Raw genomic sequence first — 27,484 nt, forward strand, 5'->3', positions numbered from 1 at the left:
ATAGAAACGAGTGGGAGGCGCGGATCGCCCCTCTGGGCCTCCCAGCCCCGTCTTAGGCTTGGTAGGCGCGAATCCCCCTCCGACCCCCCCCCCCCCCCCCCCCAGCCCCCATTCCAGGCTGGGGGCTTTCAGTGACACCGAAACGCGTTTCGCGTAGATTAACAATCTCTGGTCATTAATCTACGTCGGGACCACTTCGCGTAGATGGATACTTAGCAGAAGTAGGTCTACGCAAAACACACTCCGCGTAGATGGGTAATTAGCGATGGTTAGCAATCATTAATCTATGTCGGGGGACGCCAGCGCCTTGTGCTAGGACCTGAGGGCCGTGAAAACGAGGAACGTGGATTGGGCCGCCAACCTACGGAGCGCGGAACAACCGTTTTTCGGCCGTAAATTCAAAGCCGCTGGCGTGGCGTTTAAACCTGAGTTTTACTCAAACACCTCGCTCCCGAACTCCTCGCGAATTTCTCGCAGCCTCTTTTTCATCTTTTCGCGTGTCTCCAGGGAGGGCCCTTTCCTGCTTTTTTTCTCACGCGGTGCGAGGCCGTGTCTAGCTCTGATAGCGGCCGGTTGTTACTGAGAGTTTCCAGCCAAGCATTTTAGATCTAATTTCGTGTTTGAGTCGAGCCACCATCTTGGATAATTGAGCTTGGTACTTCATGACATACGTTTTTAAGAACTTTCTGACTCGTACCCGAATAAATAAAGCTGTTATGAAGTATCATTGCTATATTTTTCCAATAATGCAGTTCGAACCCCCAAGGACTTGCAATTAGACCTCCGTCTGTCCTGTGGTATACCGAGCGTTCGAGGGATGAATTGCGGAAAAGATTATTGCGGGTGGCTAAAGGTCGGCCACGCAAACACGTGCGGCCAGAGGTGCATGGACACCTACTGCAAGGTGCACCTCCAAAGGCTCCGTAAGGGCAGCCCCCTCCCCGTGCCGTGCAGGATCTGCGGCATAGGGACTCAGTCGGAGACGCGGTTGTGCCGCCCCTGCGGAGCGAATCGTGAAGGGCAGAGGATGAGTGGCGTCGAGAGGCGCGCTCGGGGATGGTTCGCAATCGTCCTGTCTGACATCGCAGCCCGCGGTACGGGCAATTAGAGATTGGGTGGCACGAGGCATACCCAAACGCTCCTCCTGTCTGACACCGCGGCCCGCGATACGGGCGATTAGAGACTGGGTGGCACAGGCATACCCAAACACTCGTCCCGCCGGCTGTGATACGGGCGATTAGAGACTGGGTGGCACAAGGTGTACCCAAACACTCGTCCCGCCGGCTGTGATACGGGCGATTAGAGACTGGGTGGCACAAGGTGTACCCAAACACTCGTCCCGCCGGTTGTGATACGGGCAGTTAGAGACTGGGTGGCACAAGGTGTGCCCAAACATGGACGCTTACATAGAGGAGGTTCTCAATAGCATGCGTGAGGCGCCCGCCGTACTGGCAGGGCTGGTCCAGAACATCCTGGACGAGGACATCCCCGACGATGTCAAACACAAGCTTCTTGAGCCGCTCGTACCGGCTAAAGTGTGGACAGAGGAAATCTGGCGCGAGTTCGACCCTTTGCTGCCGGGACGGCGGCAAAAGGGCCCAGAGAGCTTAGACCCCGAGAAGTACTATTCTCTCTTCGTCGGGGGCGCCCATCTTCGGTTCCCATGCGTGGATGCCACTCTTCGGGGCCGAGACATAAGCGCCGGTGTTTACCAGGAGATACGAGATCTAGGTGGAGCAGGTGTCATTGCTCTAAAGCCGGTTATGCGGGGGCCTGATATTAATGACGATGGCTCGGTTTGGTGGGTCTCGCACGAGCGGGAGTCTGCGGGAAAACGCAGTGTTGCCACCGGTGCTTGAGATGGTGGACCCCGACCGGCGCTACAGACTCTTTACGGTCGTTGGTAAGGCCCCCGCAGAGCCATTGGCGCCAATCACAGAGGAGGAAGGGCGCTCGGAGCACAAGATCGGTGGGTCGTTAGTCAAAAGAGGGGGGCAAATCGCACTCGGTGCCCTGGAAGGCATCGATGCGGGTATTTGGGAGAAAGGACGAGAGTACCTCGTCTACGTGAGATACGAGCTTCGCCCTCTACCTGAGCAAAATGGTGAGCCTGGGCCAATGTTTGGGCGAGAGGGGAGTGACGCCTTCGCTAACAGTGTTGTGAGCTATGTTGCCGACTTCTTGAGGAATCGCGGCACCTCGCGCTCCCTTGGTCTAACCAAGACACGAGGCAAGATCCTCGAGTGATTTGACAAGAAGCTGGCCACTACGGGATGCACCAAAGAAGACCTCTTTGAGATGGAAAAGAAGCTCGAGGTAAAGCTAGTAGCCGTGGACGCCCTGGGTAACGTCCTGTTGGACTCGGGGAAGTACAAGACTAAGACGAGGATCACTATCCCTTGTCACAATAACCACGCCTGGGCGGAGCTTCCGACTGAACCACCTGCGATCGCGAGCGTCCACGGCCTAGACTTCGAGGCTGACGGGGAGCTTCGTTCGTTATGTCAGAGGAAGGCAGCGCCTCGCGCTACCATTGCCGCCACAAAAACGCGCGAGGCAAAAGTGCGAGAGGTGCTCATTCGCTTTATAAACAGGGCGATCCCCAGAAGCACGAGGATCTGGCTGTGTAGGCGCGTTATAGTCACGCACGAAGGCAAGCTGTACCGATCGGGACAAGACGGATGGGCTATCGACAGGGCGTTTACAGACGATACTGGATATGATCCTCAATGGCTCCCTGATGACCACCCAGCCTACCAAGATTACACCGGTATCGCTTCAAGAAGTGGACCCAAAGAGAGAACATCAGGCCAACGCCTCTTAAATACAGGAACGTCTGGCGAGCGGCGCAGGTTGAGTCCAAAGTGTGGAATAGCAAGGAAAACTTAGGGGAGCAGCCTCATGCGCACATGCGTGCGGCGTACCTAGGATGCGAGGACAGTGTCTTCGGCGGCGCCTCGGACGCCATTGATTTGGTACGGAAATACGGCTCCCCTACGAACGTGTATCGTATCGCGGGTGTTGTGGGACGGCCATTGAGCGAGGTTCTTCAACTAACCGGGGCCATTCAGCTGACCGAGTGGGAGTTCTCTGAGGCCTGCCACCCCTACACTTCCGGGAGGGTGGGGCAGCACTTGGAACAAAACGAGGGCTGGATCATCACGCCAGAGCTCAAGGACCTGTTGGACTCGGGTGACCTCGTCGTGGCCACGGCGTGGGAAGTGTTGTATAGCGTCGGAAAAAAGGACTCCATCAAGTTCCCCCACTCCATCGCGTGCCGCCCCGGCGGCGAAGACTCGCAGTACCCTGAGGGTCGAGATCTCGCTGTCCGTTTCGTAGGCAAGTGCGCTCGCCATGGCGACGAGTCCTCGATCGTTGTCCGCGACCGTGAAGAAGCCGCGTATCTGACAAACCTCCTTGCGGGCACCGACCACTTACTTAACTTCGAGCATGCCGACGGGGCTCATCTGATCCAATAAAAAGACGGTGCCCGGCGCTCACAATGGTACCATATCAGGGCCTTCGTCTTGGCGTACACAAACATAGCGTTGCGACGCATGTTGAGGCGGATCCCTCGCAAAGACGTCCTCCGAGTGTGCACAGATGCCATATACGCAAAGGCGGTGCCCAGTGGTGTAAAGATCGTGGAGCGAAATCCGAGGTATGGAGAGTGGCGCCACAAGAAGCCTGGGTACGAGTGGAGACCCGAAGCGGCTTCGGGTCCGAAGAGGTCGGGGAGCTTGGCTAGGGAGCCAAGCACTGCGCCGAGACTGCCGTGCGATCTAGTGGCCGCAACCTCTGCAAAGATGTATCTAGCCGGCCAAGGAGGATCGGGGAAGACCGAGTGGGCGGTGAGCATGTTCCGCGGCCGCAACGTTGTGGTGCTCACATCCGAGAACGACCTCGCCCACGACCATCGCAACAACCCGCGCCTCGCGGTGAAGGCTCAAACCTACCACCACTACCTCTGCATACCAGCGGAGAAGCCGATAGAGGAGTGGAGACCTTCCGAGCTGGGGCACAAACTCGACCGTCTCGCAGAAGTAATCATTATTGACGAGTGTTGTAAGGTACAGACTAAAGTGCTACGCGCCATCCTAGGGTATCTCGCCACGCGGCCGTGTCAGGTAGTGTGTTGTGGCGACTATGGGCAGGTCCCGCCCTGGGGAGATAAAGAGGGGCCTCACGATATGCTCAAGGAGTGGGCACAAGGGAACATCCGCTGGTTCGAGTCCGACTACCGCTGCCTGTGTGAAGACTGCGGAAAGCCGTACAGTACATGCGATTGCGGCTCTGCCGCGCCCTCCTCCAGGCTCTACGACAAAAAGGGCCGGATTTGGTGTCAGCCCGATTCCCAACAGCTTGAGGTGTTTCGAGAGGAGTGGGATGGGGTAGCGTTCGACTCGGCAAGACCGAGCAGGCCCACCCAAGCGATATGTGGGTGTGCTCGACCAACAAGATGGGGGCTCTTGTTCAGCAGCGATTGGTAGAGCACCACAGGAAAAACTACCCCCGATTACCATGCGCTTTGACCCCGATCCTAGCGTCGCGCATCGTTATCGCAAGCAAGGGCGGCCGGTGCCCGTGCCAGGCAAAAGGGGTGAGAAGGTCGACGCGTACAAAGGCACGGTAGTCGAGGTTCCTCTCGACGCGGTCCTTAACGGGCTTCCCCTCGAGTGGAAATACGCGGGCTGGGGGAAAATCCACCGGGTTCAAGGCAAGACTATCCAGACTCCAAGACGTTTGTTTATCATAGACCACAGCTTAGATGGCTAGATCATGAATGCTGTATACACCGGCATCTCCCGCGTGCGGCGCGCCGACCAGATAGTCCGCGTGATCCCCCCCGATAACACCCCCGGTGCCTTGGTTCCCACAGGACTGCAGGCTACGCACAGTGAAGAGCTCATTATAGCGCGAATCAAGTGATACGCTATAGACGACAGGCAAAAGGGTCGCACAAAGTACACGGGACCGCACCACGTTCTGACGGTAGACAACGTACTCGGCATGATTGCTGACGCGGAAAAGAAGTGCACGGTCTGTGGCACTCAGCTTCTGCTTCAGGGGTACACCAAAAGTCATCCCCAATGCTTCAGTATCGACGCGTATACGTATACGTATATACTTATACGCATATATGCGTATATGCGTATGCATATATGTATACGTATGCGAATACGCGTATACGTTTACGTATACGCATGCGCATACGCGCAGCATGGAAAAAGGCCGCCTAGATGCAGCGCCGGAACGGCAGCTACATCACAGCAAGCGACTAGCTGTGTAGCCGATGGCGAGAGCGCCGGCGCCAATGTACGCCAACTCGGCGTTTTTTGTGTTTTGCTGGGGATGTAGTAGTCGGACAGCTCAGGAGCCCGCATCGACTCCAGGGATTGTTTTGGCCGGGTCTGGTTGTAGAGTTTGAGCGCGTAGTCAGTGTCGGTGAAGTGTTTCTTTGCGAGGGACCCTCTCTCGCGACTTTGAGCTTGCCAATTGAGGATTTTTTGTCGCCGCTGTTGGTAGTGTCCATAGTCTTGTTGGTATTTCTCTAGGGCCTTGTCGTGCCTCTCCTTCTCAGCTAAGGCAGGGCTCTCATCGTTCGACAGGAACTTTGCAAGGTAGTTGCCACCAACGAATGCAGTCGCGTTTAGGACGGCGCCGCCAACCATAATCGCGATAGAGGCCATCGAGTAGTGTGTTTACGTGTCACGTGCGCACACTTCACTTGCTGTGTATACGCACGTGAAACGTACACGAGTCTAATACATGGCCTACACATGTGGTAGTGTGCCACAGTACACTACTACATGGGCAGGATCTTCTGGTCCTCGAGGTAACCCTTCAAAGCGACAGCACCTGCAACGGCGGCAGTCATTTTTGCGTAGTTCATGGCGTTCGCGGAGGGGTCTTTGGTGAAGTCCTCGCGCAAGACCTTGCGCCCAACCCAGCCGATGCCGGCGACGAGGCCGGTTATGACTGCGGCGTCGGTGATGGTCTTTGTAATCTTGCTCTGCTGCGTCGTCGACATTGCGGTGCACGGACGTGCGGATATGGGTGGAGCCCTCGTGTCTAAATGTCTGCTTACTCCATGGCTAACAGCCGAGATTTGCATTGTCCGGGAGCGCGAAGCGCTGTCGCCGGAACGGCAAGCTGTCGATCCTTGGTCTGCTGTGCGGCCGACAGTGGCGGCCTTGCGGGCGGAGTCACGTCGTCGGTATCTTCTGTAGCATGTGGATCGGTAGCTCGCTGGTTAACAGCTGGTGTACGAGTGAACGCGGCAGCTAGCTCCCGCCTACGTGTGTAGAGGCCGATCAATGACACTAGAAGACCAGCGACCCCGATAACCGAGCTAGCCGACCAGGCAGAGTTGCTTTCCGGGACTGGTGTCTGTATGCCTTCGGCGCAAAAGCCCTCGCGTCCCTGCGGCTCGCTAGCGACCGGCGACCCAACGTGTTGCACGACACGAAGTGTCTCTTTCTTCGCTCTGTTAAGTCGGTTCCACTCTGCCAAGCGCCTTCCAGCTTCGACTCGCCCAGGGTGTTTAGGTCGGGCCGCGGGTGGTTCGGGGCTCGTGATTCTCTAGGCCAACGCCGAAGCCGTACGAGTAGGTTCTTTAGCAGCTTGTTTGTCAGGTTCTGCTGACCCGTAGGGTCGCTGGGTACTAGTACTTCCTTGAGGTTCCTCCATTTGTGATGCAACTTCTTGGTTGCTGAAGAAGTGGCAAGCTTTCAAATGAACGTCTACTCTGGGATGGCAGACTCGCCACTGTGCATTTGCGGGCAAACCACTGGTGAGTCCGCGGCTGCTACCTTGTGTTGACACCGCGTGTCAGCGCTTGCCGTTCCGGCGGTGTTCACATGACGTGCTATGTGTAACGCCCCGACGGCTAAAGCCATCAAACGACCGCATCGTAAAGACAGGCTTCCGCACAATGTGAGGAGCTCGTTGTTGATGATGTAGTCGGACACTAGGTCATTGTGAAGATCGACCACGCTGTCTATCGGCAGCGCCATGCCTACTAGCTTGGTCGTAAGCTTCAGAAAGCTGTCTGCCAGGGCGTCTGTAGTCCGGATGGCTAGAGCGGTCTCGTATCGCCTCTCGTACTTCCTCACCTCCTCGGCGCTCATGTGTTTGACGTCGTCGTGAGTCAGGGCCTTGCCTACCATTTCTCTCGACTTCCCCGAGGCTACGAGAATCGCGAGTTTCTCCCTCGCTTCTGCTATCTCAGTTTGCTCACCTCCGGTTGCCGTTCCGGCAGGCTGTGTCGAGAAGCCCAACAACTCGACGGGCGGGAGGCCGGCGACGCCCCCCTCAAGAAGACTCTCAAAGTATTCCTCGCTCATCGTGCACATCCTGCCGTGGCTAAGGTGCAACACGTGGATCAATGAGTTATGCCCTAGGGCGATGGTATAAGGGTGACGCAAGCAAAACTCTAACTTCGAGAACTTTTTCGTCTTGAGGGCCTTCATGTACTCTTTCATCTTCTCTTCTGAGAGCTCCGCGCCGTAATCATGCAGGATAGCTTTCATGCCCGCCTTGCTAGGGGTATAGAAGACCACCAAGGACGCGATGTTCTCACGGAACGGCTTCGTGATGCTGGTGAGCTGCTGCGTGATCACTCACACGCTAATACCCCCGTGGCGCGCGCTGAACGCCAAGTTGACGAGCTGGTCAGAGCGCCTCTTTACGTCTTTCGAGGCCGCACAGTCGTCGAGTATGATTAGCGTATTAGTGCCTTCGAAGAGAGCGGAGACAGACCTTAACAGTATGTCGATCTGACCCGCCTCAGGTGCGATGACGAACAGACGATTGTCGCCCTCGTCGAAGCCGTCGTATGTTTTGTTGTAGACAAAGGTAGGGCACAAGAGTACGATGTAGTCAAACTTGCCCCGGAAAGGGCCGCGCAGCCGGTCCACTATGAATCGGGTCTTCCCGCATGACGTCGGGCCCACGATGAGAGCGTTAAATGGGATTTTTTTCGGGTCCTCGCTGCCGCAGCGCTTCGCGCAGAAACACGTTTTGGTGTCTTTGCTCAGTTTTGTATGGACTCTAGCTGTCCGTTCATGAGGTTCATTTGGGCGTCGGCCACCACAAACACGTGAAAGTTTACGGTACCCGTGCCGCTTGCCGTGCGTTTTATCTCGAGGTGCACACCGTCGCGGGTATTGACCAATCGGAGACCACCCCAATGGATAGCACTGTCGTCCGTCGTTCGAAGGTCGATCCACAGAGCAAACTTATTATCGCCATAGAACAACTCGGGGCCGATTGCCGGGGCGGCGGGCGGTCCGCTGTGCTCCCCCGGGGAGGGGAGGACGAACCGCCTTTTCGCCCCCCTCCAGAAATCCGTGGGGCGCAGGCTCTGGCTGAAGACTTTGTTTGGCGTGCCGTCGATTGTAACGCGAACGCTCTTGATGTCGGGGTACACGAACTTCTCAGAGTCGCGAGCCCCGGACGTGTATGGCTCCACAAAGAGGAGCAACAGACCACTTATAGACCTTCGCGGCAGGTTGACACTCTCGTTGATTATGCTTTCCGTCCCTTTGCTAATCACAAAGGTCTTGTGGAGGTTCACTTGCTCGTAGAAGAACGTTGTGCCGTTTTGGTAGGCGGCGGCTGCAGACCGGGCGAGGTTGTCGTCCCTCAGGCTTTCGTATTCCAGCTCTAAATTTTTGATGCCATAGGATAATTTGGTAGCATCGCTTCCGACTACTACCTGGTCAACCGCTCCGGACGTGATCTCGAAGAGCAGCGCCTCGGAGAGCGCCCTTGGGTACAGTACGCCGTGGTCCGTCAGCAGAGAATGGTCTAGCGGGACGGTGTACCTCGCCCCGTGGGCGGCGTTTAGAGCGTTCTCCTTGGCGTTACTAGTCGCTTTATCGCCAGCCTTGGAGCGAAGCTTGCGCATGTTTTCTGACTGTATGCCCTGCTCCAGGCGGTCCTCTCTCTCGACCTTGGACAGGTAAAGCTCATCATACGTCTTGAAGACGTCGTAGCGGTTGGTGTCCTGGAGCGTTTCTCCTGCAAACGTGATTTTTAGGCGGCTCACGAGATTTCGGTCGACGTTGTTCACGACGGTATTATTTGCTTGGCCTGAGATGGAGAGATCGAAACCGACACTCAAGGAGCCAGGCACGAGCGTGACGCCTTCCGATAGCTTTGGGACCGCCACATATAGCGTCTCGCCAGCCTTGGAGCGAAGCTTGCGCATGTTTTCTGACTGTATGCCCTGCTCCAGGCGGTCCTCTCTCTCGACCTTAGACAGATTAAGCTCCTCATCCGTCTTGAAGACGTCGTAGCGGTTGGTGTCCTGGAGCGTTTCTCCTGCAAACGTGATTTTTAGGCGGCTCACGAGATTTCGGCCGACGTTGTTCACGACGGTATTATTTGCTTGGCCTGAGATGGAGAGATCGAAACCGACACTCAAGGAGCCAGGCACGAGCGTGACGCCTTCCGATAGCTTTGGGACCGCCACATATAGCGTCTCGCCTGGCAAGGCCGTCGACGTGTTGAGAGTCACCCGGTGAACAGTTCTCTCGGCTTTCAACCCCAGAGGAGTTCTGGGTGTTCGTTGGGGGTCAAGTTTATCGCTGAGTGACATCCATATTACGTATATTATATATCATATATGTATGTATACATAAAGTACGAAGCCGCGTGGCTATGGTGCGGACTGTATAATATAGCATAGCACGAGTTATGCGCACGCATCATGGGTGATGTTGACGTTGACATTGACGATACCTTGCCGGGTGCGTCCGCCTATCGCGGAGCGGGGGACGACGAGACGACGCCCCTTATCCCGTTTGACCCCGACGATGGGGAGTCGATCACAATGACGAGCACGTCATCGCGTATGCATGCTGCGCATAACATGGCTACGCGAAGCGCAACGCAAACGACCGCCGAAACCTCGTTCACCACAGAGGGTGCAGCGACAAGACTCGGTCTCCAGTCCCTCAGGGAGAAATACCCAGACCTTAACGAGAATCTGATACGGTTCCAGTCAGACCAAAAGGGGAAGACGCTAATACTAGTTAGTAACCTCGGCAAAGGGGGTTGGACAACCAAGTCAGCTGTTCAATGAGGAAGGGGGCGTTCAACAGGACGTTGCAAAGCTGAAAGGCTTCAAGCTGGCGATGGGGTCGGTGGCAGGGGTAGACGCGGTCATCCAGGAGAACACAGAACGAGTCCAAGAGCTGCAAGGGGTGGTAGCCACAGACAGGGACCATCGACAACCCTAACACGCCAGAGAGTCGCCGCCAAGAGGCCCGTGAGCGCACCGAGGAGAGTCTATCCGAGATTGACGAACTAGAACGCGAAAACCGAGAGCTCGAGAACCAAAAGCCGCTAAGAGAGCGCATCAAAGCCATCTTCAAAAAGTACGGCTTTACCGTCACCGCTATCGGGTTGGCCGTAGCGACGACGATCGCGGCCATTGTGACGTCGCTCGGCAAGTCGCTCTCCTCCGTGGCCAGAGGGGTCGGTAACGGGCTTAAGGCTATCGGGAAAAAGCTAGGCGAGCTTCTCCCTGGGCTAGTAGGCAGCATCGCGAACTTCGTGTTTAAGGCTGCAGGAGAAGCGGTGAAATTCCTTGGCGAAAATGCGTGGCTGCTCATTCTAGCCGTAGCCGCGTTCTTGGTTCGTCGAATGCTAAGCAATCATCGGGACAAGTAACACGCTGCTGCCACCGCGAGTGCCGACAACCCCGCCTTGGGGGCGGTGTGGTCACCTTTTTCGCCCGGTCCGGGTGCGCTTGCCGTTCCGGCGGCAGTCATGCCATGCGCAGCATGCATACGTGGAGAGGGGGCAGGCGCCTCGCCCTCTGCGTGCACTTTCGCAGGGGCGGAAGCCTTGCTTCGCCGCCGGGACGGCACGCCGTCGATCCCCGGATCAGTCACGTGTTGCACCCTAGGATGCCCACCGGCCATGTTATGAGCACCTACTGGCTTTGTCACGGTGTTGATCGCGTTTGCGCCGAGCGTCATGGAGTCTGTGGCTTTCTGCAGCTTATTGTTGTAGCCCACAACGCTTTGCGTGTTTATCACCAGATCGCTCGGCATCAGCCACACTCCTGGTGCGACCGCAAGACTCAGTCTCACCTTGGCCTCCTGCACGGCTAACTGTTACCTTCTCACGCTTTGAGCGATGTCGTTTTCTATGATTGCGTCTTCAAGCAGCTTCGTGAACTCCGCCTGCGCCTCCATGGCCGGCCCACCGGCCCCCGCGATAGAGGAACGGGCGTTTACCTGCGCGCCAAGCACTGTATAGACGAACGCCTCGACCGAGCGATCGAGTCTCCCTAGCCCTGCTTTTGTCAGTCCCTCACCTTTGGGAGGCGCAAACCAGCTATATTGCACGCCCCCGTGGTCGTCGTTGCGTATGTAACCCCCCTGCTTCCCACTATTGTACGTCCCACCTTCGTCGCTAAACAGATTGAGGTGGCTCGGGTACTCGTCCACCGCCGTGTCGTAGCCACGGATCACGTGCACGTTGCGATACCCCTCCTTCGGGTAGAACACAAACACATCGCCTAGCCCGTGGTTCCGCCCGCCTTTCCATCGGAAGTCCGGCTTACGCGGCAAACCGAACTCTATACATAGACGCTCGAAAGCGGCCTTCTTAGAGGGGTTACCTTTTTGCGTGAACGGGCTGTCGCCAGGAAGGGGGGCGCCGTGCTCGTAGAGTATCCTCCGGGTGGTAAAGTAGACGTGAAACCTTAGAAATCCCCTGATGACAGAGGGGAGCGTGGCGAAAGCGGGGTCGGTTAGGGACACCCCGCATCCGGCGGTTGCGCACCAGACCGCAAAGTTGAGTTGCTGTGGCCAGTACCCATAGGAAGGCTCCGATAGCCACCGGCGAGACTCCATGGCGGACTTGTGCGTGACTACTGTCTCTTTGAATATGTCTCGGACCCTAGTCGTGAATGATTTGTCCTTAGCCACGTGTATATCTAGCTGCGTGAGTAGTGGGGTGATGTCTGAGGCCGTGCTCTCCACGGGGGTCGCGGGCACGGCGTAGAGCAGGTTTTGCGCGAGGGTCAGAGACCTAGGGAAACCGAGTTTTGCGCGTTTGGCTTGTTCGACTATAGCGTGTTTGATATGTTCGGCTATAGAGCATCAGATAACGACCATAGCCTCTCTCCCGCCCATCGCTACTCTGCCAGCCGGGCACCACACGGCCGAGTCCATCGTGGAAACGATCAACCGCGCTGAAAGCAAGATTCTGACCGCGAAGCTGGATCCCCTCACCGGGAAGATCGCGCTCATGTCCAACGGCGTTGCGTTCCTGAATGCCGAGCTTTTTGCACTATTTGGCCTAGAGGCTAAAGACGATCAGTTGGGGGGGGGCGGGGCCTCGCACTGCCTTTGGGGGGGGGCCCACTTAAGGTGACTTTGCCGAAAATAGAGGCCCTCTACATCTTCTGCGATATCATAGACCGCACGCAATGCCTCGCCTTAGGCGAGCCTTCAAACGTTCTCGCTTGCCTAGAAACCCGCGGGAGGCCGAACGAGAAAGTCGTCTATTGACCCGACATCCCCGTTTGTGCCGCAACACCTTTCTCTGAGTTTGTCTCGAGTATCCAAATATGGATCAGGGATGACCGCGGTAGACGGGTGGAGTTTAGGGGCGAGCCTGTTCGCCTCGTATAAGAGCTAACCTAGGTCCGACGTAACAAGAATGGCAAACAGCGACGTTAGCAGCGGTGCCATATACCCCTCGCTTCCCAGCGTCTGCCCCCCGAAGGGTACGCACATGACGCCCACCGCTCCGGCAAGCATCGGCGGCGACGTGCAAACCTCCAGACTCCAGAAAATATGTGACACTCAGGCGGTTCTAGACAACGAGATAACGCATCATCGACAGGTGCGGAAGAAGTATAAGGCGCCTTTGCCGTTACCCATGCTGTGTCTGTGGCATCCGGCATCGCCGCAGGGGCGCTTTCTAGCGCCGGGGTGGGGGTCTCTTTGAGTGGGATAAGGGTTCTGATCGGCGGTCCGCTGGCAGGGGTCGCTGGGCTGGTCGGTGTGGTGGGCGCGGGGGTAGTCTCTAGGGGTCTTACGAGCAAGGTGGCTAAACACGAAGACACGATGGTTTTAGCGGAGAGTAAGAAAAACTCGATCACTGAGCTGGTCTCTAAGGCTCTGCAGGACGGGCATATCTCAGACGAAGAGTTTCGGCAAATACTTTAGGAACAAGAGAGATACTACGCGCTCAAGGCCGCTATCAGAGCTCGACACGGCCTCGCACCGCGTGAGAAAAAAAGCAGGAAAGGGCCCTCCTGGAGACACGCGAAAAGATGAAAAAGAGGCTGCGAGAAATTCGCGAGGAGTTCGGGAGCGAGGTGTTCGAGTAAAACTCAGGTTTAAACGCCACGCCAGCGGCTTTGAATTTACGGCCGAAAAACGGTTGTTCCGCGCTCCGTAGGTTGGCGGCCCAATCCACGTTTCTCGTTTTCACGGCCCTCAGGTCCTAGTACAAGGCGCTGGCGTCCCCCGACATAGAATAATGATTGCTAACCATCGCTAATTACCCATCTACGCGGAGTGTGTTTTGCGTAGACTTACTTCTGCTAAGTATCCATCTACGCGAAGTGGTCCCGACGTAGATTAATGACAAGCGATTGTTAATCTACGCGAAACGCGTTTCGGTGTCACTGAAAGCCCCCAGCCTGGAATGGGGGCTGGGGGCTTCGGAGGGGGGATTCGCGCCTCCCAAGCCTAAGACGGGGCTTGGAGGCCCAGAGGGGCGATCCGCGCCTCCCACTCGTTTCTATGAAACCCCCCAGTCCCCCCCCCTCTCAGAAAGAAATAATTTATGCAACAGTCAATTGACAGCCTGGCCCCCCGACCCCCGGGACATACCGGGGAGGTAACGCGGTCATACGGGGGATTTAACACCTATTTAACACCTATAGTCCACCGGGGGGCAGGGGATTTAACAAAAGCCATCAACAGGGGGCGAAGAATTAACGCTGAACGACATGACGAAAAAACATGACGTGACGCTTCAAATAATCCCATTTCACATCGAATAAGGCGGATAATTTCTCTGAGCACTTAGTAACTTTTAGCAAACAAAATATTAAGTGCGACTTTTTTTCTAAATTGATGCGACATTTTGTAAAGTGTCATTGAAATCTGAGCTTTTCGTCCCTGAAGTGATGTTGTGCGAACGCACACCCCCGCAACGGCCAAAGTTCCACTTCCGGTTCTTAATAGACGTGCTATTATTTGTAGGCAAAACTAAAGCAAAAACTAGATCAGTCTGGTATGTAGCCAAATCCGACAAAAAAAGTTCCGTGGAGATACTGAAAAGGCATTGTCAGATTTGTATCAGAGAAATTCCTTTCGACCCCCACCCCACCCCACACCCCTCCTCCCCCCCCCGGAAATATTAGGTCCACATTTTCGGATTTCGCATCCCCCCAAGAAAAATCCTGGGAACGGGCCATTCGAAAACGATGGAAAACATCCAAATAGAAATATTTATTTTCCATGTGATATCTATGACTGCACCCCCCCCCCCCCCCTCCAACCCCTAGAATCTCCAAGGCCTAGTAATCAAACCTGGTACAAGAGAAGGGGTAAAAAGGGCATAATATGATAAAATAAGCATTTGCGATAAGGTTTGTTTGTCAAATTTGCCCCCCACCATGTTCTATACATAAAATATACCAAGCATAGAAACTTCATAGAAACCTCCCAAACAAATACCCAAACCTAAATTCTATAGCCCAAGCATACAAAATCTTGCTATAAGGGAGCTTCAACACTTAGATTTGCTAATTAAAACAAATCGATTTTATTCCATTTTTTTTATAAAAAAGACAACAAACAAACTCTGTGCAATAGGCACTGAGAAATAAATGTGGCCCGAAGTATCGCCAAATATAAATACTTCTTTTCCATACAGTATTATATCTATTACTGCACCCCCATACTCCTAGAATCTTCAAGGCCTAGTTATCAAACCGGTACAAGAGGGGTAAAAATAAGGGCATAAAATGCTAAAATAAGCATTTGCGATAAGGAATTTTTGTCAAAGTATTCCCCCCTCCCCGTGTTCATCCCCCAAAATACCCAAACCTGAGTTCTATACATAAAATATACCAACCATAGAAACTTACCTCTCAAACAAATACCCAAACCTAATTTTATACCCCAAACATATCAATTCTTACTATCACTATAGTTTTATAAGGGAGTTTCAACACTCAGACTTACCTATCAAATCAAATTAATCTAATTCCTTTTTATATAAAAAAAATCTTTCCACATATAAATAGAGACTGATAAGAAATGGGCCTGAAGTATCACCGAATATGAATATATATTCTCCAAATGATATCTGTTCTAGTGAAGCTTGGAGCCTCTGGTACCCAGGGTATGACTACACTCACATTCTCCTATTATCTCCAAGGCCTAGAAATCAAACATGGTACAAGTTTACTTTGTCTTCCCAACCTGTGTCAGCACACCCCATTTGACATACCCTTTAGTCACCACCCCTTTGCCCTTACCATGCCTTTTCCTCACCCTAGTTTACACTCTATGCCTTTTTCCCATTTGTCCGCACACACAATGGAATACCCCGCAATGGCTCTACCTTGGTGTTAGAACCTGTGTATTGTGCACGATTTGTGTTACAAAACTTCCTTTGTTTGGTAAAAAGAATCATGATGAAAACAGAGCTTAAAACAATGTAGTCCTTTGTCGATGGTTCTTAGGTATACATACACCCCTCATTAAATAAGCACATTACATAGCCCCTCAAACAAGTGCCCCTCTAGAATACATTTATAAAAATCCATAATTTGAGCATTTGTGGTAAGGACTTATTTACAACGAGTAATAGCAAAATCTATTTATTCCAGGATCAAATAAAACATTGAAACATAGTACTTTCATGTAGTGTCTTTTAATGGCATACAATAAACAGTGACTCGCGGCCATTCTGTATACAATTTAGCTTCATTTTTTTATGAGACTCGCTGCCATTTTGTATGGGATTCATTTTGGTTTCAATATCCCAGCTAAAATTTCTTCTTGAAGTATCTTCATTCCGAGTGTGAAAGCGAGACTAATTCAGGGAAATTCTGTGCAGTTGTATGACTCGAAGAAGCGTACAACTAAATAATTGGTGATCAATGTTATACCCAGCTAGCAGTGGCTTACCCTTCCGCGTTCATTACAGTACGATTCGGTGAAGTCGTAAGAATAACCCTTCAAATGAGGTCTTTTGCCGATGAGAAACAACACAAAAAGGATATATCTAACGGACTGAGTCAGCGAAATCCTTGCTTAAACAGATGATTTTAGTCATTCGACGAAACTGCCATTTTGTTTTCCTACTCTGAGTTGAGGCGTGTCCGCGTGAGACTGGGTATAGTAATTCTTAGCTCTGATTGGTTAATCAGATTGTTTATCAAATATAACCTAAAAGGGTAATATTTCGCACTGCCTGTTTATCAGTTCAGGGACAAAAAGCTCAAATTTCAATGACACTTTACAAAAAGTCGCACCAATTTAAAAGAAGTCGCACATGATATTTTGTTTGCTATAAGTTACTGAGTACTCAGAGAAATTCTCCGCCTTATTCGATGTGAAATGGGCTTATTTGAAGCGTCACGTAACGTTTTTCCGTCATGGGCGGGGACGATAATCATGTCTTGTTTTTACTTGGCCTTATATTGCTATTGATCATTTGTGCAATTCTCATTCAAATAATTCATTGGATAATTAACAACTAGACTACGAGTTTGAGTTTTCTATGAGTCAATAGATAAGTCAACGAGGACTAAATGCCCGAACGTTTTCAATTTTTTTTTTACAAACAATAACATAGAACATTTTCAGCCTTTAAATGCTACAAAAATACGAATGGCCAGCCTCAACTGAAAATTGTTATAAAAAATAAGAGGTTTGGAAGTTATTTATTCAGCCGAATGACTGAAATTAAAGGCCCACATAACAAAAATTAATCGTTAAGATATGAGATAATTACGAATGAAGTAATTAATTGAGAAAGGGATGTATACAGAATCAATTCTTTCGCGGCTTTATTTCTGCAGTCAAACCAAACCAAACACACACTATGGTGCAGGGTGATACGAAACTACGACCTCCGGGAAGCACGGAAAACTAAAAGCAATGTAAATCGAAAACATCGCATCAAGCCAGAAAAAAATACACATTAACAATATTCTTTCTTTTAAGCATTCGTATCAAAATTGAGAAATCTTTTCAAATGGAGGTATTGTTTTTAACTGACGTTCGTGACGCGGCTCTGTTCACTGTGCAGTAAACGCCACTCAGTAACACTTATGAAAACCGCTTCGAAATAACGATACTTTTTGAAAAAAAAAATATTGGATGAAATAAGCTGGATTTATATTTAAGGAAAGGTTAATAGTTTTGTATCATTTAGGTAGTTTTGGATTGTTCAAATCTACAATATTCGAGGCAAAAAGATAAAAACAAATGCTGAGTGATAAGGAACACGGAACTAAATACCATACTGTACCAAGCATAAGGTTATTTTCTTGAAATGGCCTACTACCCAGAATTTTTAAAACTTGGCATAAACAATATTGAATTTAAGGGCTTTCACAAAATGTAATAAAAATGGGGGTAACCGACTCCGTTTTCACAACTGAGGGGCGTAGAGACGGCACGTTTTTACTGATCGCGCAAGGAAAAATCCCAACTCTTAGTTTTCAAAAAGAGTGCCTATAGTCTTTAGAAAAGTAAGTTCTGTTTGTCGAGCTGCCAAAATCCGATCTCCTAAACAATAATCCATAGTAGCTATTTTCGCCACTATTTATACCGTAAATAGCGCCATTTTGAAGTGTTTTAACGGTTTCAAACCATATACAGACCGGGCTTTTTGGGGCTTCCTTTGACTGGGGGGAGGGGGGAGCTCTTTCGGTCCCCCATCCGTAACTTTTGAACCATTGGAGCTATTATAACCAAATTTTCATTACTTCATTATGACCAAATCATTATCTTACAAATAGGAACAAAATGATATATTGTCTTGCCATAGCAACACAATATGACGCCACAGAACATCTAAAATCCAAATAAGTTATCATAATCAGTTCGTATTCAAAAAGCGACCGACATTCTTAAAAAATATCTTTGTGACATCACGATGCCGTCACTTAAGTGAGCAGAAACGGGCAATATTTCCGTTCTTTTTTTAAATGTGTACTGTAGTTTTCTTATATGGAAGTGACCGCGTCTGGGAAAAATGACAATTTTTGGCTAAATTTTCTTGATATGATTATTTGGGGGGGTGGGGGGGGGGGGGGGTTGGGGGTGGCACAACCACGCCCCTGGTGGTCATTTCCTTATTATTTTTTTAAAATATTCGGGGGCACATGCCACCAGTGCCCCACCCCGTGCTACGGCCCTAAAATATACAGCTATTTCAAAAAACGTTGTAAAAGAGCCCTCTCTGCCGCACGCGCCCATACCGCGAGGTAGTATGGGTAATATATGTTGTTTCAAGCTGTGCCGCCGTCCTTCAACGCCGAGACGCTATCAGGATGGCAGAACAGTCTGATAATTGTCTAAATATAAATCTGTGCGTCCTTAAACAAGGAAACAAGAGTGGATTTGACACCTATCCTGTAATTACACTAAGAAGTTACACTAAAAGAAAACCTGCTGGCAAAGTGCCTGAACGAAATAGCAACGACGACGGCGACCGACTGCAGGGAGAACGTGATCCCCAAAAAGCTTTCATACTTTGCGCTCAATTTTTGCGCTAATTTTGATAAAATTCACTCGTTTATGTTTTCAAAAAAAACTATAGCAAAGCCTAGTATCCTATTTCTAACATAGCAAACAAGGATAAATCTAGTTCTTAGTTTAGCGCACACGTTCCCGCTAGACCGTGAAACTTTCGCGTTGTAGTTTGGAGGAAAACGGCTGAAATGTATCAGAAAGAATCCGATCGAAAGAGCATATTTAATGTCTGGCTTTTCGAAAGTCTCAATTGCTTTCTTCCGTCGCCGTTAGCGATGCAGTTGTCGCTGCTTAAATTCCCTATTTTTGCAGATACCGTTTTATTGTACGCGAGGACATAGAAAGAAATGCCGCAGTGTCTTCGATAGATACTCCAAGAAACTGTACCATCCAGATAACTCGCCAGCGAAGGTCTTCACCATAAGACTGCGGCATATATATACCCTGAAAACAAACTGAAAACTCTGAAACAACATATAATATTACCACCTCGCGGTATGGGCGCGTGCGGCAGAGCGCTCTTTGACAACGTTTATTGAAATAGCTGTATTTGGGCATTGCCTAAAAGGGAGCCAGCATACATTTGAGTAAGATATATCTATGCTTTGTTCACAAGGGGAAAGCTTATAGTGGCGGTGTATAGGGCATCAACTTATGTTCTTCACAGCCAAATTGGTGTAATCTTATCTCATTATTTAAAACAAGAAATACATACATATCACATTCCGTTATTTTAATAAGTATATCAGCAAATCAAACATTGGATTTTAGATAAAAAGTACTCAATGCATGCCTCATATTACCTTACTTAATTCGCTTCGGTAAGGTTTGTATAATTTTCTTTCTATTGCGTATATAAGTGTTAAGGTAGAAATGTTTGCTCACTGCTGAAGTTTATTTTCTTTAACATATGTTTTGGTTCTAGTTCCTTTGGGGAGTGTATACGAACTTCCAGGGCTCTCGTGTGAGGAAATATTTGCCAGCGATCCTTGTTCAAAAAATGGGAATTATTATCTTTCTCCAGACAACCAGACACCTTTTCTGGTGAGTAGTAGCACTCTAGCCTGCGTGCTTTTCCGTCGGTTTACCCTGCGTTTTTTTGCTGTTTGCCTAACGATGTCTCCCCCTCTCTCTCTCTCTCTGTTACAGGTAAGGTGCAAGTTTGACCAAGCCCCTGTGATCTGGACTGTTATTCTACAAAGAAGTTCGGGCGCTGTTAACTTCGCTCGAACATTTGACGAGTACGGCGTAGGGATCGGGACTCCTGGAGACGACAACTTTCTGTTGGGGCTTGACAGCATCCACAGGCTGACCAACAGTCCGGGTGCGAAAAGGCTGCTTGTGAGGCTTGAAGACTGGGATGGTAATGTCAGATTTGCCGAATATGACAACTTTGCTGTTGGAAGCAAGGCTCAAAAATACACCCTGGCCCTGCAATACAGATACCAGTCAGGTAAATGTCTTCATTTATTGTTGTTATTTGTGTTTACAATCCCTTCACCTATTGACTGTAGAATAATCCAAGTATTTAAACAATCCATACTTCAACAATAGGATTCAGAATCCTCAGAGCATTGCTAGAATAGTTTAGCTCATGGCTATGTGCACGATGTTGGTATACCCACTGGCGTAACAAACGTACATTTTGCCCGGTGGGGCGTTCTTTTATACACCCGCTACCGTGCAATAAGCCCGCTTGTCAACAAGACTTCGAGGCCCGCTAGCGTGCCTTTCCATCGCTGGTGTCTCTTGAAGCACGCTTGTGTCTTGCAAAGGCCAGCCGGCTGTTTATTTTCAAGTAACGCCCGCTGAAGTCCGCTCAATGCCCGCTAGCGTACATAAGGCTCGCTGTTTTCCGTTAATGCCCGCTGGCGTCCGTTCAATGCCAACTAGCGTCCATTAGAGCTGCTACCGTCCGTTGATCGCCATATAAATGGATTTTACGATTGCTGCGGGCTTTACCAACTTATTAAGAATGCCACAAAAGGCTAGAGAACACAAACTTTAATGTTCAACGTCCTTGTACGTTTACTTTGGTAACCTCCTTTGCATGTCACAGAATACATGCCACTTGAAATAGTTAGTCCCCGCATTTTATAATTTTCTTTCAGTTAAAGGGTAATAAAAGTTATTAATATTGGCTAAGCAGTTTAACCTTCTTTACTGTGTTTTTTTTTTTTTTTTGGCTAATACTCTTTGAATTGACACTAATGTCTTTGGTGGTTTGTACAAAACACTGACCCTCCTTGAGGTGGTCCATGGACCCATATTGAAGCATCAGGGTGTCAAGGGTATGTACACCTGTTATTTTTGTGCTTAAGCATAAAATAGGGCTTGGTGTGGCATTACAAAAAGATGCAGTTTGCTTTAAAAAAGGTAGCTATATTTTCATTTCACATCACTTCCACGTACAGTGCTAAATTACCTGTGAAATAATTGCATAAAAGGTTAAATGGTACATACTATACACCCATTTATTATGTTGACTAATAATGAGAGTACAGTGCTGTTGATTTTGCAAATATCATTTCAGATTCAAATATCTGCTATTTCAAAATTAGATTTCTTACAAAACCCTGTGGAGTTATTAATTAGTGCAAATTGATTAGTGCTGGTGGCGCTTTGAAATTCACGTTATATTTTGTTCAAATGTTTGTTTACAGCGCTAATGATGGTACCAGTAACTAAAAGCAACTACTTTTAGACACTGATGAAGAGGCAGTAGCCTCGAAACGTCTGTATTTTTACAACATCTGTAGCGCTGTAAACAAACAGTTGAACAAAATATAATAGTGTTGTGTACCAGCCACTTTGTCAAAGGGTGAATGAAATAAACCACTCTAACTTGTTTTAATGTTTCTGACTACTTTATTTTATTTTATAAGCTGGTTCAGTGTTTTTATAGCAAGTTTTCATTTGTAACTATTATCTATATTAATGAATACATCCTGCCCTAGCATCATGCCTCTAAAGCAGGCAGCCTCCTTGAAGTTGGTATTCACCTGAAAAAAAAGTGGAGAACATGCGTGGACAAAAAGATACGGAAGAATACTGAAGATATAATGTGTAGGTAGAGCAGATCTTTCAAGAACCTATGGGGTAGGTTGTGTTAAACGCAAGATCTCGCTATATTTTCTTCCATGGCTACCTAGAGTCCGTTTAAATGTTAAGCAAACGAGAAAATAAACAGTCGTCAAGCTAAAAAAAATACCGGAAAAAGCCCAGAACCTAAAAAAGCTAAATGACGGCGAGGAATACGAAAAAGATGAGAGTTACGTGGTGTTCTCGACACTCGACATGGCGGCGGCATCGCAAGCTAAACATTACCTTATACTTCACAAGCTTGGCGCTCTTGAGGAAATATCGAACGACATAAAAGGTCTTAAGTCGGCGGTTAAGGAGATGAATTCTTCTATTTCCAAGTTGGAAAGCAATTTTGTAAAACTTGAGAACGAGCTTCAGACTAACGTTAATGTCACAAGTGAGTTAAAAGACAGTGTGGAAATGGCAAACAAGATAGTAGAGGACAACAAGAAAGAGCTAGAGAAAGTGGAGACTAGTGTCGTGGAAATTCGTTTCCCCGTGCAATCAATTTCCTCCGATACTTTTTTGCGTTTGCGTTTACTAGCACTTCATGCTACGTACAATCAATACAACTCTCAACTGTCAACGTTTTACAATCAATTCAATCAATCCAAACCAATCCAATCCAAAACGATCAATACTAAACTATACAATGTGCTTCCTATTTATACCCTAATTTTACACCCTTACAATCAATGGATAATACAGCGCTTTCTTTCATATACCCACAAACGGTATTTACTAAATAGTTTACATTCCTTTCTTACTACGTTTCATCGTGCTATTGACCTTCACAAGATTAAATCACTACTTAATTTCCAGATAAGATAGAACAATAACAACAAATAATAACATACGTAATTTCCCTCACGCTATCTTGCGTCACGTAAAATAACATACGTAATTTCCCTCACGCTACCTTGCGTCACGTAAAATAACATACGTAATTTCCCTCACGTTATCTTGCGTCACGTAAAACTAATAAACTCTTAATCCCCGACAATTATTACGAAGCAGGAGCTTGAGCGTCTATAGCTTATAACCAAGTACGAGATATATAGCAGGCGTGAGAATCTGAGGTTCTGTGGCGTTCAAAAGAGTGAAGGAGAAGATGTTAAAGAGGTGCTATACAGCTTTATGGAGACGGTGGTTGGAGTGGAGAGAGCAATCGCTTTCACAAATGAATCTAGCAAAAGAGAGGAAATCTACCTCTCATCTAATAAATGTATTTGTATCTTGGGCTTTATTTCCAAACGCATTAATATATTTAGAGGAGAAATATTCACGCTTTACTTGACTACGTACGCGTGTAGAAGGAATTTGACCTTGCTAACAAAACCACAATTTGACAGATAGTGCTTGTTGTCAATTAACACCTTGACTACTACATAAGGCTCTGACAAAACAAATAGATTAGTGCAGTGACACGAATAGGCAACTACTCCTTATTCAAGTTAGTTTTCGCGAATAAGGAAATGGAATCTCCCAACGTCCGATTTCGTTTTACGACTTTATCCGAATAAGGAATAGACTATGAAGAGGGTTGTCAGTGTTTGCTCATCATTTCTCAATAAAGGACATGAAATTTCATAACGCCTGATTTCGCTTTAACGACTCCTTTCGAAAGAGTTCTCGAAAAAGGAAATGGTATTTCATAACTCCCTATCTCGTTTTAACTACTTATTCGAATAAGGAATAGACTAAAAAGAGGGTCGTTTATGTTTTCTAAACATTTCTCGAATAAGGAATTGGTACTTCATAACGCCTGATTTCGTTTTACCTACTTATCCGAATAAGGAATAGACTAAAGAGGGGGTCGTTTGTGTTTTCTAAACATTTCTCGAATAAGGAAATGGAATTTCATAACGCCCGATCTCGTTTTACGACTTATCCGAATAAGGAATAGACTAAAGAGAGGGTTCTTTAGTATTTTCTAAACATTTCTACATTTCTACATTTTTTTGCTACATCTTCTGATATAACCAGAGACCATTCAAATTAAAAGCATAGAATATGTATAAATTACCTTACTGACAGCGTTAACAAGAGCACGATGATAAAGATAAGCTGGACTACATGTCCTTGCGGCTTGGACATAGGACGCAAAGCGGCAATTTACTTGCTTGTATCGTGTATCATTTGCCAAAGTTCGTTAGAAAGTGTTGATCTTGGGCAACACACTGTACAGTGTTTTTATTGCAATAACATAGAATTAAACAGCACTTCAAATAATGGTCCAAACTCTGTATTTTATTATATTTATAAATACATTTATAGCACACACTAGAGCTGGGCCAGAACCGTAGCATGCCATATAAGATTGCGGATTGCGGGGGGGGGGGGGGGGGGGGGGGGGGGTGCACAATACAAGAAATGTTAGGAAACCCAAACAAGCCGTAACATGAGTAAAAAATTTTGAAGGGAACACGGTTAAAGGGACATTATTTGGGGGACAACCATGCCCTTCTAGTCATTCGGTCTTATAATTCGCGTCGTTAAAGCTAATTCCATTTCCTTATTCGAGAAATTCGTTCGATTCCTATAATTCGTAAAAACGAAATCGGTCGTTATAAAATACCATCTCCTTATTCAAAAGATGTTGAAAAAAAACACGCTAACAATCTTCTTTTTACTCCATTCCTTTTTCGGTAAAAAAAGTAGTAAAAACGAAATCAGGCGTTATGTAATGCCATTTCCTTTTTCAAGAGATGTTGAAAAAACACTGACAATCTTCTTTTTGAGTTTATTCCTTATTCGGATAAGTAAGTTAAAACGAGATCGGGAGTTATGAAATACCATTTCCTTTTTCGAGAACTCTTTCGAAAGGCGTCGTTTAAGCGAAATCAGGCGTTATGAAATTCCATTTCCTTTATTGAGAAATGATGAGCAAACACTGACAATCCAGTTTTTAGTCTATTCCTTATTGGGATAGGTAGTTGTTGCGTTAGGTTCCCGTGAGGATTTCGCCACAAACCGTATAACAATCCAACGATGTGTAAAGATATATTTATTCGATCTAGAATGAATGAAAGTTATTTGATTTACATTGATTGCATGGAATCAAAGCTTATTTACAGTTATTCAAACTCACAAATTAACTTACTTCAATGGCGTATCCGATCGTGTTTTCTGATTCTCAAAGTCCTGGTTAGCTGTAGGTTTTGTAATCGTACTGGTTAGCTGTATTTCAGAGTTCCGATCTCGGTTACTGTTGATCTGACTGATTTACAATGGATCATAATCACGTGGTTGAAATCGATATTAACGAAACTGTCACTTGTCACTTATGTAATAGATTTATGCCGAAACAGTAGTTAAAACGAAATCAGGCGTTATGAAATACCATTTCCTTATTCGAGAAATGTTTAGAAAGTACTAAAGAACCCTCTCTTTAGTCTATTCCTTATTCGGATAAGTCGTAAAACGAAATCAGGCGTTATGAAATACCATTTCCTTTTTCGAGAAATGTTAAGAAAATACTAAAGAACCCTCTCTTTAGTCTATTCCTTATTCGGATAAGTAGGTAAAACGAAATCAGGCGTTATGAAATACCATTTCCTTATTCGAGAAACGTTTAGAAAGTACTAAAGAACCCTCTCTTTAGTCTATTCCTTATTCGGATAAGTAGGTAAAACGAAATCAGGCGTTATGAAATACTATTTCCTTTTTCGAGAAATGTTTAAAAAACACTAACGACCCTCTTTTTAGTCTATTCCTTATTCGGATAAGTAGTTAAAACGAGATAGGGAGTTATGAAATACCATTTCCTTTTTCGAGAACTCTTTCGAAAGGAGTCGTTAAAGCGAAATCGGGCGTTATGAAATTTCATTTCCTTTATTGAGAAATGATGAGCAAACACTGACAACCCTCTTCATAGTCTATTCCTTATTCGGATAAAGTCGTAAAACGAAATCGGACGTTGGGAGATTCCATTTCCTTATTCGCGAAAACTAACTTGAATAAGGAGCAGTTCCCTATTCGTGTCACTGCACTAATCTATTTGTTTTGTCAGAGCCTTATGTAGTAGTCAAGGTGTTAATTGACAACAAGCACTATCTGTCAAATTGTGGTTTTGTTAGCAAGGTCAAATTCCTTCTACACGCGTACGTAGTCAAGTAAAGCGTGAATATTTCTCCTCTAAATATATTAATGCGTTTGGAAATAAAGCCCAAGATACAAATACATTTATTAGATGAGAGGTAGATTTCCTCTCTTTTGCTAGATTCATTTGTGAAAGCGATTGCACGCATTTCGTAATTCGACCTTTTGTAGCAGATAGAGTCTCATGTTCACAGCTCCGCTTAGCAGCGAGCACGTTAAAGCATCGAAATTTACCCGACGAAAATGCTGTTGGACTTGTTCTGAATAAACTGTTATGCCTAAATACTGTTTCAACTCGAATTAAAAGGTATCATGTAAGTATCCCCCCGGATTTGAATAAGGAACTGAGCGAATAAGGAAACAGACGAAAAAGGAACTGCGAATAAGGAACCAACTTCACTCTGGTGATGGAGTGGAGTATAAGGGTTAGTCTGTAGATTTAAGTTAGTCGATGGTTTACGCTATCAATAAGCAAGGCTATACTTTTAGGCTTTCTATATACCTTTTTCTCTTTTTTTTTTCAAACTCGAATACTCAGTTAGTTTATCTTATGTGCAAAAATGATATTGGTATTATTACAGAAACCAGGACGCTTGCAAAGATATGTTTCGAATCTATATAGCTTCCTTTTAAATTTACAGCACAAATTAGAGAGCTTGTGTTTAACAATGCTGGTTGTAATTTGAAAATAGCAGCCTGTCAAAGGGCCTTTGTTTTGGGACAATCTCACCAAGTCAGGAGTAACACGAAGGTTATTGTTTAACTTGTTATGGGTTTTTTTGCCTCGTAATGTTTCAGGGGTTTTGGTGTGGGTAGATATTATGTGATAGACTGTATTTGTCGTTTGTATTCCGTCTTCTTTGTACACGACAAATTGATCGTTCTGTATGTTTCTTTTTCTTTCCCTTTTTTTGTACAGCAAAAACGGCCCTCAGCAGATCTTACAGTATCTCTGGTTTTCGACTTTATAAAAGACGAAGAAACTAAATTTTAATCTGTTATCCTTGAATGTAAAGGGGATTCGAGGTTCAATTAAGCGCAAGAAGTGTACACGTACCTGAAAAACAATTCTGATATTGTCTTTATGCAAAAATCCATTCAACCGAGGACAAGGAGGCATTGTGGAAAACACAATGGAAGGTTCAAACCAAAGTAAATGGGGTGTTGGTAATAATAAAGAATAAATTAGATATTTCCATAAAACAATGTAAAACCGAAAAACCGATTGAAATGGTCGTTTTATCATTCTTGAGGCTATAGTTCAACAAACGCCTTTTCTTCTTGCTCAAGACAAAGATGAAGGCAAGCGGGTAAAATCTTTTGAACAGCTTAGAGTTTTGATAGATAATGTCCTAGGGGACTGCGAGGAATCAACGCAAATAATAGGAGGCGGGGACTACAACGCTCATTTTGACTCTAAATTAGACAGCGATAATGCATCAGCTAGAATAAAAAATCAGTCTCGGTGATAAAAAATTATGGTGATAAAAAATAATGGCCGAATTAAATTTATTTTATATTTGGCGGCTTCGAGAGCCCGC

The 27,484-nt window shown here is 47.4% G+C and overlaps 1 protein-coding gene across 1 annotated transcript in view; it reads left to right on the forward strand.

Moving 5' to 3' along the window:
- Positions 1–27,484, forward strand: part of LOC5518550 (microfibril-associated glycoprotein 4) — a 39,323-nt gene that overhangs the window by 5,410 nt on the left and 6,429 nt on the right. Inside the window, exons 2-3 of the mRNA XM_048721100.1 lie at positions 19,684–19,802; positions 19,908–20,211. Of these exons, the coding sequence (XP_048577057.1) occupies positions 19,684–19,802; positions 19,908–20,211 (423 nt within the window). The remainder of the gene's footprint in view (positions 1–19,683; positions 19,803–19,907; positions 20,212–27,484) is intronic.

Source organism: Nematostella vectensis, chromosome 13, assembly GCF_932526225.1.
Source record: "Nematostella vectensis chromosome 13, jaNemVect1.1, whole genome shotgun sequence".
Lineage (NCBI taxonomy): Eukaryota > Metazoa > Cnidaria > Anthozoa > Actiniaria > Edwardsiidae > Nematostella > Nematostella vectensis.